At 38.4% G+C, this 14,252-nt stretch overlaps 1 protein-coding gene across 8 annotated transcripts in view; it reads left to right on the forward strand.

Annotated features, from left to right (window-relative positions):
- The first annotated feature begins 3,852 nt into the window (after window positions 1–3,852).
- Window positions 3,853–14,252, forward strand: part of RPGRIP1L (RPGRIP1 like) — a 42,239-nt gene continuing 31,839 nt past the window's right edge. For 6 of the 8 annotated variants that reach the window (XR_004497222.1, XM_015626125.2, XM_015626130.2 and 3 more), the window contains exons 1-7: window positions 3,853–3,957; window positions 5,735–5,826; window positions 6,604–6,748; window positions 8,044–8,342; window positions 9,629–9,728; window positions 11,136–11,279; window positions 12,550–12,655. Coding sequence is in view for 7 of the 8 variants with exons in the window: in XM_015626125.2 (XP_015481611.1) it covers window positions 5,742–5,826; window positions 6,604–6,748; window positions 8,044–8,342; window positions 9,629–9,728; window positions 11,136–11,279; window positions 12,550–12,655 (879 nt within the window). In the remaining variant the exon portion in view is untranslated. The other 2 variants (XM_015626127.2, XM_015626128.2) reach the window with 2 other exon arrangements.

Below are 14,252 nucleotides of genomic sequence, written 5' to 3' on the forward strand. Positions count from 1 at the left end.
TAGGAGGGAACATAGACTCATGGACATGGCAGTGGAGGATCTGGACCCACCACACCAGGCCACCCCCAGCCACAGCACTCACTTATTCTCCCGCATCTCATGCTGCCTTCACTTCATCAGGCTAGCCATGCTCTGGGAAAGAAACAGGTGAGTACCTAGCATGGCTGTGCTGGGAAGCACTGAAGAACCCCATGGGGGGACATGGTCACAGTCACTGCCACCCTTGTGGCACCACAAGGGAGGGGGCTGTGACACTTGGATCATGGAGTAGGAAGGAGCTCTGGAGGGACAAGAACCAGCTGAGCACCTAGCCCAGGTACTAGGGTGCACCAAGGGACCCTACACTCCCAAAAACCCAGCAGGAGGACACATGGAGGACAGTGCTGCTGCCATCCCTGTGTAGATAATATTTTAACAGAAGGTGGACATGATATATTGGTAAAGGCCTGTCTATACAAACCAGCCTCTGGAATAAGTCATGATATTAAAGACTAAAGTCCTTGGAACTTTCCTGCAGGAGAGAGAACAAGGCAAAACAATATCCTTGTGTACAGGAGAAAAAATGTAAACCTGTGTGAATTAGCCAATAGTAACTTGCTTAGCCCGCAGACCCTGTAAAACCCTATAAAAGGTGTGCTAAAGATAGAAATAAATGGCGTTCACTTTTACTTCTGTGAATACTCATGAATAGCTGTCGGTCTCTCAATATCCCTGTGGCACCAGGAAGGAGGGGGCTGTGATACCTGGACATGGCACTCCCAGGACTGCAGGCTGCAACAGTTCCCTAGAGCAGAAGCTGGCAGCAGGACCTGGATTCCCTGGGAATTACTGCATGAGTAGACCAGGATCTGCGATACTTGGGGCCGAGCAGGCCCTTGGGATTCACCTTGTAGCAGCTGTGAAGCAGCATCCAAGCAGCAGCCATCACATTCACTGTGTGCAGGTAAAAGATGTGGGATGGAGCGTGGTCCGGAGTCTTGGGAATCTCCTGGGCAGGAGCAGACATGGTGAGGAAGTATCCCCTCCCCCAGAGGTATCCCTGTGTTCCCTCCCCCATAGGATTCCCCCTCTCCAAAAGGTTCCCCGTGCCCAGATTCCAGGTGGGATCACTTGGAAGTGCCCATCACCTGGACAGCTGGACAAGGGCTGGGGGGCATGGCTCAGGCTTTATTGTCCACCTGCAAGTTCTGCGGAATGCCATTATTCCCAAAGGAAGCCGTGAGCCTGTGGCAAGCCTGTGCTGTAGCAGGATCCTGGCAGGACCTGTGGAAACCTAGAGAGAGGAGCTCACATGGAGCAGGTTTCTGCCACGATTAATGATCGTGTGGGTTCTCACCAGGGTCTCTTTGGTTGCAAAAGGCCCCACAGTGTCACTACGGTCCCTTGGTTCCACCAGGTTCCATGGTGCCACAGTGAGCCTCAGGGTTCCGTGAGGTTCTGTAGCATCCCCACTGTTTCCAGTGTTCCATGAGGTTCCATGGTGTCACAGTGGTCCCCAGGGTTCTGTGAAGTTCCACAGTGTCACAAAGAGTCTCCTGGGTGGCATGGAGTCACAACAGAACATGGGTTACCTGCAGCCCCAGCATGTCACAATGGCCCCTGCCTTCCACAAGCCCCCACAGTGTCCCAGTGTAATCTTGGCTGCAGGAGTGTGTGGCTGGGAGCTGCTGACCTCCTGGCAGCTGGAGGAGAAGCAGCAAGGACAGCATGCAGACGGTGCCATGGCCCCTTCTGTGGCCATGCGTGGCCCTGTCCCTGCCACAGCTGTGGTGCATAACACTTGCTCAGAGTCCTTAGGCATGCAGGTGGCAGTCATGGCCAGGGGCACAGCTGCTCCCAGGGGGATGGGAGGCCAGCAGGGATTTGTCCCCCACACACTGCAGCTCCCTGTGCCAGGTGGGACTGATGTCTGCAAAGGCAGCTCTCTGTTGTTGTCACTGAAACTATGGGAAAAACAGAAACTCTCCAACAACATCTTATCAATGTTAGAGAATTATGCATTACTTTATCCTGGCCAGGATCTGCAATAGAAATTATTTCATCCACACATGCATGGGCTGTGCAGTGAAAAACATTCCATCACATGTGGTCCTTTACCAAACTTTTCAAATATTCATACGTACAAAACCTGAAGAAATTCTTGTTCACTGGTCTCACATTACACAATTCTCAGTATTTGATCTCCTATTGGATATTGATCCCTTTGTCTTTGATGCTAATTTGGTCCTTATTCTTCGGTTCTCTTATCAGTCTTTTCCCAGACCAAGTGTCTCCAACTGTGTATCTTCTGGCTACGTGCATTCTGTTCAAGTTTAGTTCATCAGGCCTTACCTGGTGAACAGTCTTGAACAGTCTTCTGAAGAGAAACTTCAAGTCCCACTCGCTCTGGACAGAGGTAGACAAACTTCTGTGAGGGGGAAAAGAAAAAAAAAAAAAAAACATTATTGTATAATTTCCAACATTATGGCTTCCAAACATTTTTCAGACTCTCTTCCCAAGAATGAATCTTTACATCATCCTACTCCTCTTGGGCTTGGAGTATTAAAATGTAGCATAAGCAATTTATTTTCTGCTATACACTCAATCTTACTTATAACTGTGTGACTTGCCAAGTGGCAATTGCTGTATGACAGCCCTGCACTCTAAAGAGCTTCTACCACATGCACTTGGAACAGAAATGTTCTCCCATAACAGCATAAAACAAAACCATGAAAATTTGAGAGAGTGAGACCAGCTTACCACATATAAGAAACATACTGCATAATTACAAATCAAATGCCAGTCCCTGGGATTCTGATAGACAGCATTTAACTGCATACAGCTATACCAAAACAAGACCAATTATAAAATCACCAGGCTGTCTTAGGGTTCTAAGAATAGAATCTTACTACTGCCAACAGGATCTAAAGTTATTTTTATACTAAAATTCTTAGCTGCAAACTTACATCAGATCTTTTACTTGCTGTGTGAACCAAAATATATGCAGGTAACCAAGATGGCAGAAATCCACATTTGAAGTATAAAGAATAGATTTATTCCATCACCATGCTGGCAAAACAGCAGACACAGATACTGCTAAGCTAATTCATCTCAGCAGGGGCAAAAAGTGTGCAACAGGCCTGTGCATGGCTTTAGTGTAACATCAGGCCTGGCACTGTCACATTGCTTCACAAGGCTGTGTTTTTATAATCTCTGAGCTTCTTTAGCTCTCTTCCACCACCCCTACCCCCACCCCCCCCAAGTAGGCCCAAGCATATGGATTAAATGCACTTAGGTCTTTAACATCCTGTTACCTCCTTTGAGCAAATTCCATTTCTCTCATGTGAGAGAAGACAACCTAAAGCAATCACAAATACCTAAAATTTCCACTCGGAATAATTTTAGGATCTCTCAGGGATAAGGTTGGTCTTTGAGGGAAAACAATTCTGCAAACAACTTTGTTTAACCTTAACCTTTTCCTCCCAACACCTACCCCTATAGTGAAACACTTTTAATGTTGAATAGTAAATTAATAGCAATACCTAATCCAGTACACCCTGTACAGGTGTATCTGATTGCAATCTTAGAAAGCTTTTTCTAATATTTTTATAGAATTAGCCTTCCTTTCATTAATATCACTAAAATTAGTTTCAAGGAGTCACTTCTTTTCTGGCCTGCTACTTTGTAAGCAAACCCAGCAAAGGTACAACAGCCATCAAGAGCAGCATTCAAAAATACGTTTCCATACTGCGCATTTTGAAGCAGCACCTTCAGCTCTGCCTGCCGCTCCCCTGCTCTGCTCCTCGAGCACTGCGCCCGCGGAGGCCGAGGGTGTGTCCCGAGTGTGGAGCGCCGGCGCCCGGCCCGAACTCCAACTCCCAGCAGGCAGAGGGGCGCTCGGCCCCGGAAGGGGATGGAGCCGTTCGTCCCGCGGCTGTTGCAGCGGAGAGCTGGGGGTCGCGCCGGGCCGACGGGGCGGTGAGTGGGAGCGGCCGCTCCTCCGGAGCTGCTTAGGGGGATGTGGTACCGCTCCCTGCAGCGGGCTGTCCACAGCCGGGGAGCCGGCCGGCAGCGGAAAGACAGTGCCTCACTGCTTTACTCAGAACAGCCCGAGAGGCCTTTTCGGTTGCAGTATCTGTTTTGTACGTGAAAAGCGGGAGTTGGCCGCTGGGTTCAAGCGGCAGGTGTGTTTTCCTGCCCTAGGAAATTGCAAGAAAAGCATCATTTTGGCCATGTACAAGACTCATGAAATTCTAAATCCACACGGAATTAAATGTCGTGTTTTTTAAGATTTCCCTAGAAACCCCTTGGCTACCCCCACTGGCTGAGTACTTTTGAAAATTTAAGTAATCCATCTGTAGTTTTGCTACTTTGGAATGATGCTGGGGCAACAGTTAGTTTCTGTGAGTTATATAAAAATTTAGACCTAAGGCATGAGGTTTGATTCTCTAGTTTTAAGTATTCATCTCATTGCAGGCTGGTCTCGCATAACGCTGCCAAGTCATACGCGGTTTTTTGTAATTTGTCAGATGATGATAGAAACATTAGGTAGTGCAATATATAAGAAAGTTAAGGTTTCTTGAACTCCAGTAACTATAAAATTCTTGCTTATACCTAACTGGAAGTTCTTACAGGGTGATTCTAGAGATGGAAAACTTTCCTCTCTTTGTATGTGAGGTTCTTTTCTCTTATTTTTGATTAACTAAAGTGCTGAAGTGACTGTATGGTAACTTTTCTTGGAAATAAAATCTGATTTAAATTTTTAAGGTTCAGCATAGCCTTTGGATCTGTCCAGGTATCAACTGTTTTTAGATATTTTTGGATTCACTAAGGATTTATATCACCTGAAGAGTGTAGCAATGTGGGGGGACAGGCCGTCCTAAGGACTTCCTGTGCCTCCTTTTCATGTTGTTTCAGCATTCCTTAATTCTCTGTCCAGCATTTAATTTTCTGCACTGAAAGACAAGAAAGAAACAGCAGCATCTTCATATATTACAGCAATTAATACTTTAATTAATACTTTCCTAATCTCACTTTGTTATGTAGCTGAACTTTCTTTTGTCTCAAAAAATAAATGTGTTTGGGTTTATGAGTATCATTGATAGGAGTGCCTCTGTTTTAAAAAGTAATTTCTCTTAGGACATTGATTGAAAGTAGATGAGGAGATTGGCAGGTAACACTGAAATGGCTCTATAACCCCCAGTGCCTTGCTTCAGAGTCCTATTCAGAATGTGGAAGATGGCATTACTCACCTACCAGTTGATGCCTTAAGATTTGACCAGAGTTAAAATGAACAAACAGTTAAAAAACAACCAACCAACCAAACCAACCAAACAAACAAACAAACAAAAATACCCAAACAAACAAAAAAAAAAAAACCAGAAGAAACCCCCTCAGGTCCTCCTCCAAAATCCACTTGGAAATATGGCCTTAGCCCAAAGATTGCTGAAGACAGCAGAACTAGAACTTTAAAAGCTAATGCATTCTGCATGCATTAAATACAATTTGAGCTACTGCATAACCAGATAAACCATATTTTGTGCATGGATTAAAAATGGCATAATGTTAAACTTGAGGGTTTTGATTGTCCTCTGAGGAATTCAGTCAAGGTAGGAACATTTATAATAATGCATGAGTCTGTCATTCCAGTGAATGTCGTTACTTTTGCCATCGTTTTATATGATGTTTTGTAGTTCATTTTAGTCTCACAGTTCAAATTGCAGGTAGAGAAGCATTTGAATTTTGTTATCCCTAGATAAGCCATGCCTGTTTCAGCTGATGAAACTGTGGGGAACCTAGCTGTGAGAGATAGAGTCCCAACTCCAGCTGGAATTGAAGGATTACAAGGTTTGTACTAGATGCTATTTATTGCAATTATAGACTTCAATCAGTGGTTTCCTTAGCTTCTTTCTAGAAATGTTTCACAAAATGAAGTTCAAATACCATTCAAAGTCTGGGTTATATTTTGGAAGGTACTGTGACTTATTCTATGTTCAAGTAGGTTGTTATAAGAGAGAAGTTGCTCTGAGATGCTAAAAACTGGAAAACTCATCAAGCTGAAACGTTCATCCTTCCAGAAAGAGAATGCTTTTTTGCTGAATTGAGGGCAAGGTCAGACCCATTTAACAAAATGGGAACCAAAAGTACTATGCAAGTCTTGTATGTTACTCAGCTTCCATTAGAATGGAACTGCTGGGCTTAGTCTTTCATTTGAGTTCTTTTTCACAACTGTTGTGAGTTAGTTCTTTCAAGCTTCAATATAGTATGTTCACTTTAAAACAGATTAGAAAGCATCTCAATTATAATGCTCATCCTATTTTTTTATTAGTATGTTTGACCATTCCTAGTGCTTGCTAAATTGTTATCTTTGCATTGCTTGGTAGGTAATCATCATTTGAACTATGTTTTTTGGGGTTTTTTAGTCTCTAAGAGGAAGGAAAAAGGAAGTGGTTAACCTGCCAATAAGTCTGAGGGAATTAATGAATAGACTAAAACAAGTGTAAAATATCAAATTACTTGAAAATTTTTGTTAATTTTTTAAAAGAATTTCAAAATGAGTTAGACTTTGAATTATACATTGTTGAATGTGTTGAAGGTAATTTAAAGTTGCCTTGTTTCGGGTAGAAATATCATCTACACAGAATGTAAAAGCTCGACAGGTCGTATCACGAATCAGTCGAGAGGAGCTGGAAGACAGATTTCTTCATCTACGTGATGACCACATCCTACTCAAACAGTATGCAAATAAGCAAGAGGAGAAAATTAAAAGGTATGGAGTTTAATATTTTTATTTTAACTCATGGTATCTTTTTGTCCCTTTAAAGCATCATCAACAAATTAAAAACCATGCCGATTTCTCTCAGAGCACTTGTAATGCAGTAGCAACAATCACCCATTGGATGTGATTTTTGTATTGATTTGTAGTTGTCTCTGAGTATCTGAGATGGTTTTTGCAGTGTCCCCTATTAGATCTTCATGTACAGAGGTACACTGCTGTCTACTACATCAGACAGAGTATCTGGAATTGCCAGCTGTGCTGGTGGAGTGTTCTGAGAATTGGAGAGCAGGCTGTGGAAGCCTCATGGTTCATCAGGAGTGTAATTCTAGAATCAAAATGGTCTAAACAGAGAGATTCTGCCCCTTTTTTGGTCCCCGTCTGTCTTTCAAGAAGTTGAAGAGCATCTAGCTTTATATTGGTGAATTAGCACTAAAATATCTTTGTAGTCATCACTCCTTTATTCAGTAGATAAATAGATAACTTCAGTGAAGAAGTCCCAAGTATCATGAGGAGCACAGTACCCAGTTTTCTCACAAATATACAAGCAACTTTAGGTTGGTTATTAATAATCACGCTAAAGATTTGTGTGCTAATCTTTGCCAGGACTTAGTGTAGCACCAAACTGATTTGGACAGTGCAGAACTGTTTGTAGTATTATGATATTGCAGGAGGGCTGAACACCATGACTCTGTGTTTGCATTGTGCTAATTGTTAATAAAGTCTTTCTGCATCTAAGCAAGTTTCTGGTGAGAAACTAATGAATTCTTCAAAGAGTAGTTGAAAATATTGCCTATTTCGTACTTTAAAGTACAAAACATTATTTTCTTTTGACTCGGTATTCAGTGAGCCATAGTCCAGTTGACCGACATTACATGATTTCCATCTTTTCTATCAGACTGTTGTCAAATACAAGACTATAGATTAAATTAATTGTTTCATTATTTCATGGCTTCTGTGCACAGGAAATACCACTCATCATCTACTCACACCAGGTGGGTGTACTCATAGTCCACTTAGGTAAAATTACACACAGTATAAATGTGTCCTTCCTTTACTAACCTTAAATGATAAGCCTTAGGAAACTGTTATTTGGCAGTGCTATAAAACAGATTGCTGCTCAGTGGTTTCAGTTATCTTCAAGGAGTTCGTCACAGGCACAGTAGCTATATCAAAACTTGACAAGGTTCTATGCTGAAGTCTTCACAGTAGTTATGTTCCTTTCAACAGAATACTTTTTATGCTGACTTTTCACATTATTGTCCGTATTTTTTGATTGTTTTCCCCAGAATGACCACCAAGTTAATACGGCTTGTTAATGACAAAAGAAAATGTGACCAGGCTGGCTGTGGACCCAAGCGGCTGGGTCAGGCTCTGGAGATGGAAGAAATGATTGAGCATTTGCGAGAAAGAGTTTGTGAGCTTGAGAAACAAAATGAGAGCCTCCGCAACAAACTCATTTCAACTAAACAGCAGCTCCAGATTCAAGGCCATAGACCTTGTCCGTACAGCTCCATTCAGCCTCGTGTGAACACTGGTCTCAAAAAAGAGAGTGACGCTGCTGGCATGCCGGAGCAGACCAAGAAGGGTATAATTCCCATTTATTAAAAACAGCAAACTCTTTGATTGCTCTTGAAACCATGAGTCTGAATTTCAGAACATTTTTAGTGCAGATCAGAAAATATGCAGAGCAATTATCCAAAAGTAAAATGCCTGGAAAAAATAAGGATAGATTAGCTGTCTCCATGGTATTAAGAGACAAGAAAACTCTAAAATTAATAAATACAGCTTCCTTATATTTTATATATATATATATATTTATATTTGCTTTTTGTTTGTCTGATTTAAAAATACTATGGAAATCTCATCCAAAAGTCCTAATCAGGTATGAATGTTCTGTAAATACTTGCTTTCTTTATTGAGTGCAAACATCTAAGAAATACTTTGATTTGAACAAATGTAAACAAAAAAATTGTAGGCATATATATGTGTGTGCATATATATATGTATACACACATAAGCATACACATACATAAAAGCACACAGACACACAAACATATATATGTATGTTTGTATGTATGTATCACAATTACCAGTACCTTAAAATAACACTTAAAGATCAAAATTCAAAATAGGTTAAGTTAATACAGCAAAGTAGTTACATTATTTTTCAGGCATTTTGGGAAATTGCTGGTATCATTGTACCTTGAACTTAAACGGTGAAGTTCTGGGGATTGAGGCAGTGTTAATACTTTGAAATTAAATGGCCCACCTCAAAATTTGGTTAATTTTGGTTAATTTCTTCTTGCTAAGAGTAGGAGTAGGAGAAAATTGTGGAGAAACCATCGCATTTGCTCCTAAAGTAACAATTCTTCCTTAATTAATTTCTTACTTCTCTTTTTCACCAAGGGCTTAGGATGCTTCTGAATAACACAAGGAACTTACTGGCACTGGCACTAAAATAGGGCCCTAACAGTTGCGTGTCTGGGTGAATGACACTTGGGCTTTTGTGAAGAAATTGCTGAGAAAAAGTGATTACAAGTCCATGTCCCTGTCTAATAATGCTGATATTTCTCTTCTTTGAACACACGATCTCTGTTCTCTGTCTTAGACAGTAAAATCTTCTAAAAAATCTTTCAGGACATGTTTTTAACAGTTGGCTTTAACACTGGTTTGCATCACCCATACTTCCAATTTTGCAGCAGCTTATTGTTGTGTATACTCTGATTATTTCTTTCCATGTGATTTTGATGTAAAAATATTTATGACATCTCTATAGCAGTTGCAATTGTTTGTACTGTATTCAGATAGTCGGTTTGTTAAAAGCTTTTTCATTTAACAAGTAAAAAATTTATCTTTTTTTTTTTATTTCAGGAATGAGATTTCAGAGTTTAGAAGGGAGATCATCTGACCTTATGCTCCCCAGATATGGACAGAGTCTGCTCGAGGATTCAAGGGCTGAGATAAGAAATTTGTATGATTTTCATATTGCTTCTTTTTTTGCCATTATAATTCTTAGAACTTACGGTTTTCTCAAAGGAAAGAAATATATCTTTTAAGAAGTTTTCGCTTTAGAAAATAAAATAGTTGTTTCTGACAACAGTAACACTGGTAACAATGCAGAAATATTTCCAGATAAGGAAAATGGGAAATCAGGGATTTAGAATGCAAAATATAGGTACATAAGAATTTGGCTCTGAATTAAAACTGGTTTCAAGTGTTAAGGCTCTGTTTGCTAGGATGCAATGCCTGCCTTGTTTGTTGCGGGTCAAAGCTGACAGAAGAAGAACCTTAGTGGAAAAATTTTTACCAACGTAAGGCCTACAATGTGCACCACCATGCAGGTGATGACTATTTGTTTCACTGGTGCATTTAAGTTTCATTTCTAGAGGCAGACAGATTTTATGGATAAGTGCAAAAAGCACTTAAAGAGTATTGCAATAGTTATATAAAAGGATTCTGATTCACTTTTGCATTTTGAAGTGTGGTTTGTAATTCAACTCCACATTTTAACTGAAATTGAAGCCTAGGAAACCCTTACATCCTTGATGCAGAGATTGCATGAGAATAGAGAGGTGTTATATAGAAAATGTAGTTGACATCTAATTTAAAGATATTGAAGTCTGATTAGAATATTTTTCTTCTCTGAATTGTGAGTTTAGAACCTGGCTTTTCTAAAAGCTGTTTGTTTATTTCCATAGTGATTTACTCAGATCAGATTATCGATTACGTTCTCTGTAAACACTAAATTTTCAATTAATGGGCAAGCTAATTTAGAAATATATGGATTAATGTGCAGTCATTTATTTTGTGCTTGAAATTTTATAAACACAAAGATTAACTGGAATCATAGGAAACAGTTGTACAGAAATATTCCTATAAATTACTTTTCAAATTTCATTCCTGGATAAATTCCACTGTTTAAAACACATCTTTTGATTTTATTTTTTTTTAATTTTTTTTTTTGATGTAGATTTTCCCATCTCAGAATAATACCTTAAAAATTACTTTCAATTACTCCATCCGCTGAAGTTCCAATCTTGTGATAGCTAATGATGGTGTTTTGCTTTTGAGAAACATTGGTGCTAAGGGATTAGAAGGAAGATACTTCTAATGTAGAGTTATAAGAAACCATGAAGAGCATTTTACTGAGGTTGTATGAAACATTATTCAGTGCACAGAAACATTTACTTTGAGAGTTTGTGTTGCATTTTCATAGCAATTTAAACTCAAAAGCCTCTCTTGTGATGTATATTAATAAGAAATACAGATTTTGCTGAACACTTAAAAGTTTGGCTTACTTGAGTAGTCTTTTTTTTTTTTTTTTTCTTTGGAAAAAATATATAGCTGGTTTTGGAATGTAGAATGCTTGTACTTGCAGGGAGACTGTCATTGAGTCCCAAAGGAAACAAATTGAGGAACTAGACCGTGCCAGAGAGATTCTTGTGAGTCAGCTCAGAAGGAAAGAAAAGGAGATTGAAGAATCCCTCCTACGGCTGAAAGAGCAGGGTACAGCAAGCCAAAGGTATTGTGAAAAATTAAGATCTCCATGGTAGAAGCGTTAGAAGAGCCATGTCATAATATTTGTAGGTACCTGTGGAAGTTGCTACTTCTGTAAAGAAATATGGGCCTTAATGATTTTTGTCTGATTGGTGAAACCAGGTCATAAAATGTTTTGCCAAATAGCGTAGCTAATTCTAAGCAAGGAGATAGTTACAATGATAACTTATGATTATTTTTCATAAATAAACAAAAAAAGTTCATAATTAGCATTTTAGAGAATTCTTTTCCAGCTGATACAGGTTCAGTTGAAGTTCAGGTGATAAAGTTTTAATCACCTATTTTTCCTTCATTTTAATGCTTATCAAATTTTATGTGTAGGTTCATAGTGGACAATTTAATATTCACTAATACCCAATAATTTGGAGTCTACAAAGAGTAGAAAAAATACTGGCTCTGCTGTTGCAGAAAATGTTGAGATAAATGAAACTCTCTGACACTGTTGTAGTATTTAGAGAGCAACATTATTTTATTCACATCCTCAGCTGTTTTCCAGATGTCTAAGCTTTGTAGCCCCTTCACTTCTTCACATTCATGTTCCAGCATGGCATTGTGACAATTTGTCTAGCATGTCTAAAATAGACAAATATTGGAAGAGAAATTGCCTTTCCAGATTTTGAAAATTTATTCTGATTTTATCATAACTTATATTAATAAAAATCCCAATTAGTTTATCCTTTTATACTTGTGGAAGTAATGGGGTTTAGTTGCACTGTTTGAAGTAAGGAAAAAATGCTAAGTAAATATATTTTTTAATTTTGAATTATTTAAAACATCCTTTCTAATAAACAGTACAGACTCAGAATTGTAAGAATACCTGCATAGATGCTAAATTATTTTCATGTAATTAAGACACACCTGCAGCTTGTTTGAATACCAGACTTAAGATGTTATAGTCTAAATTGCTAATCCATATTTTCCTTATGGTATTTGATAGGTGGAAACTTAACATAATGGTATTCTACTGGCACCAAATATTTCGCATGGTGAGAGAGAGGGAAGTCAATCTATTTAGGCATAGGATGTTTTCTTTTTCTATCATGCACAGTTCTATACAATAAACAAAAATGTATATGTATTGATTGAAGTTGCTGTGTCATCAAACAGTGGAATGTTTAATTACCTAAAATCTCTAGTGTGTATTATAGCAGAACAAATTTATTTCGGTATTATACACTACATCTTCTTCAAAGTATTTGCATTTCTTATTAATGCATTTCTTATTAATTTTAAAGGCTAAACATTCAGGACAATGTGGAAATGATCAAGGTCCGTAAACAGCTGGCTGAGAAAAGCAATGCCCTTTCAGCAATGGAAGGAAAATTTCTCCAGCTTCAAGAGGTAATTGCAATTTTATCAGTAACCTTTCTATACTCTTATCACATAAACGTGCTAAACAGAAGAAAAATTATGCACAGTTCTTGATTCTAGGTCAATACTGAGTACATTAAAATGAACCACATACTACATTACACACAAACTACTCCAAATGGAGTAGGGATTTTTAGTCTTAACCTCTCTTTTTTTTTTCAGAGGGTCTAGCAGGTCTTAGTGATTTCATCTGCAAAGTCATACCAAGCAGATTATGAAGAATGAACTGAGTTATCTGGCTATGGAAAGAGGTCCTTGATCATTTAAAGAGAGGACTTTGACTTAGATGTACTGATTTACAAAAAGGGGGTACCAAGCCCCCTCCACTTTATTACTCTTTGCTGAAGTTTGGGCAGTTTGGCTCTTTTGTTCTGATGTTAGGATTTAACCTCTGTTCATATATTCTTGAAAATTATTTTAGAGGGCTATTTTAAGTAATAATTTTCCGTATAAAAGAGCAGTTTTATGAAAATACCTCCTGAACATATAGTTCCATGGTAGATTATCTATAGGTTTAATTATACAGCTTTTTTTCTGCTTTTTCCTGTATGTATTGGGAGAACTGCATGTGCATACAGAGGTGGTATGATAATACCTTGGAAATGGGAGAGCTTCTTTAAGTAGGAATCCTAACTGCAATAGAGCTCGTTATAGTATTGAGCTTTAGGAAGTAGAAGCACTGAGTATCCTCATCAATTCTTACTTCTGTGTGCTTATTGTTAGCATGCTAAATAACTCTTGTGCCATTTGATTTTCATTTGATTCCTTTTTTCCCCCATGTTTTTCTGTCTCTGTATTTTGTTTTGCTTTGCCCCCCTCCCCTTCTTCAGTGTAATTCCTGTATCTACTCTGCCAAACTGAGAAAAGGTTTAACATGGCTTTTTGTCTTCTCTTTAAGAAATCTAAAATCTAAAACAGAGAGAGTTTAACTCTAGAATTTAAATTCTCTCTTATTTATAACTATAAATAACTAGTTATAAAAATAGCTATAAAAATAACTCTATTTCTGCTGGCTGCTAATATTGTTTCTTCTCTGTGATTTTATCTTCCTGATAAATGAGATAAGAAAGGGTGAAGATCAAGTCAGTGGTTGATTTTTCATGGGTTCTTTGTTCATTTCCAGTCTGTTCAGACTGCATGTGAATGTAAACAATTTTTACAGGATTAGCATTTAGCTTCTCCATTTAACTACTTTGTAGGAATATTGTATGGAAATAATGATGCTAACTTCTTTCTGTCTAAAAACATTAAACATTAAATATATTCACGTATGCATTTGGTATGTATTGGAAATTATCCGATCATTTTATGAAACAGGAGATTGGGCTTTAACTATTTTGTCTCAAATCATAATTTGAATGTGATTTGTATTTGAATTTTTAATGAATGATGCTTAATTACTGGATTGTGGATTGTAGGCAGTATAATATTAACTAATATTCTGGAAATAGAGGCTCTGTCAGCATCCTCCATTAATTTTAAAATTGGTTAAATGGGCCTTATTATAATCCATCAAAGTAAATGAAAAGGTAAAGAAAATCGTAAGTCCCTTATTAATGTTCTTCTA

The sequence above is a fragment of the Parus major genome, chromosome 4A (genome assembly GCF_001522545.3).
Source record: "Parus major isolate Abel chromosome 4A, Parus_major1.1, whole genome shotgun sequence".
NCBI lineage: Eukaryota > Metazoa > Chordata > Aves > Passeriformes > Paridae > Parus > Parus major.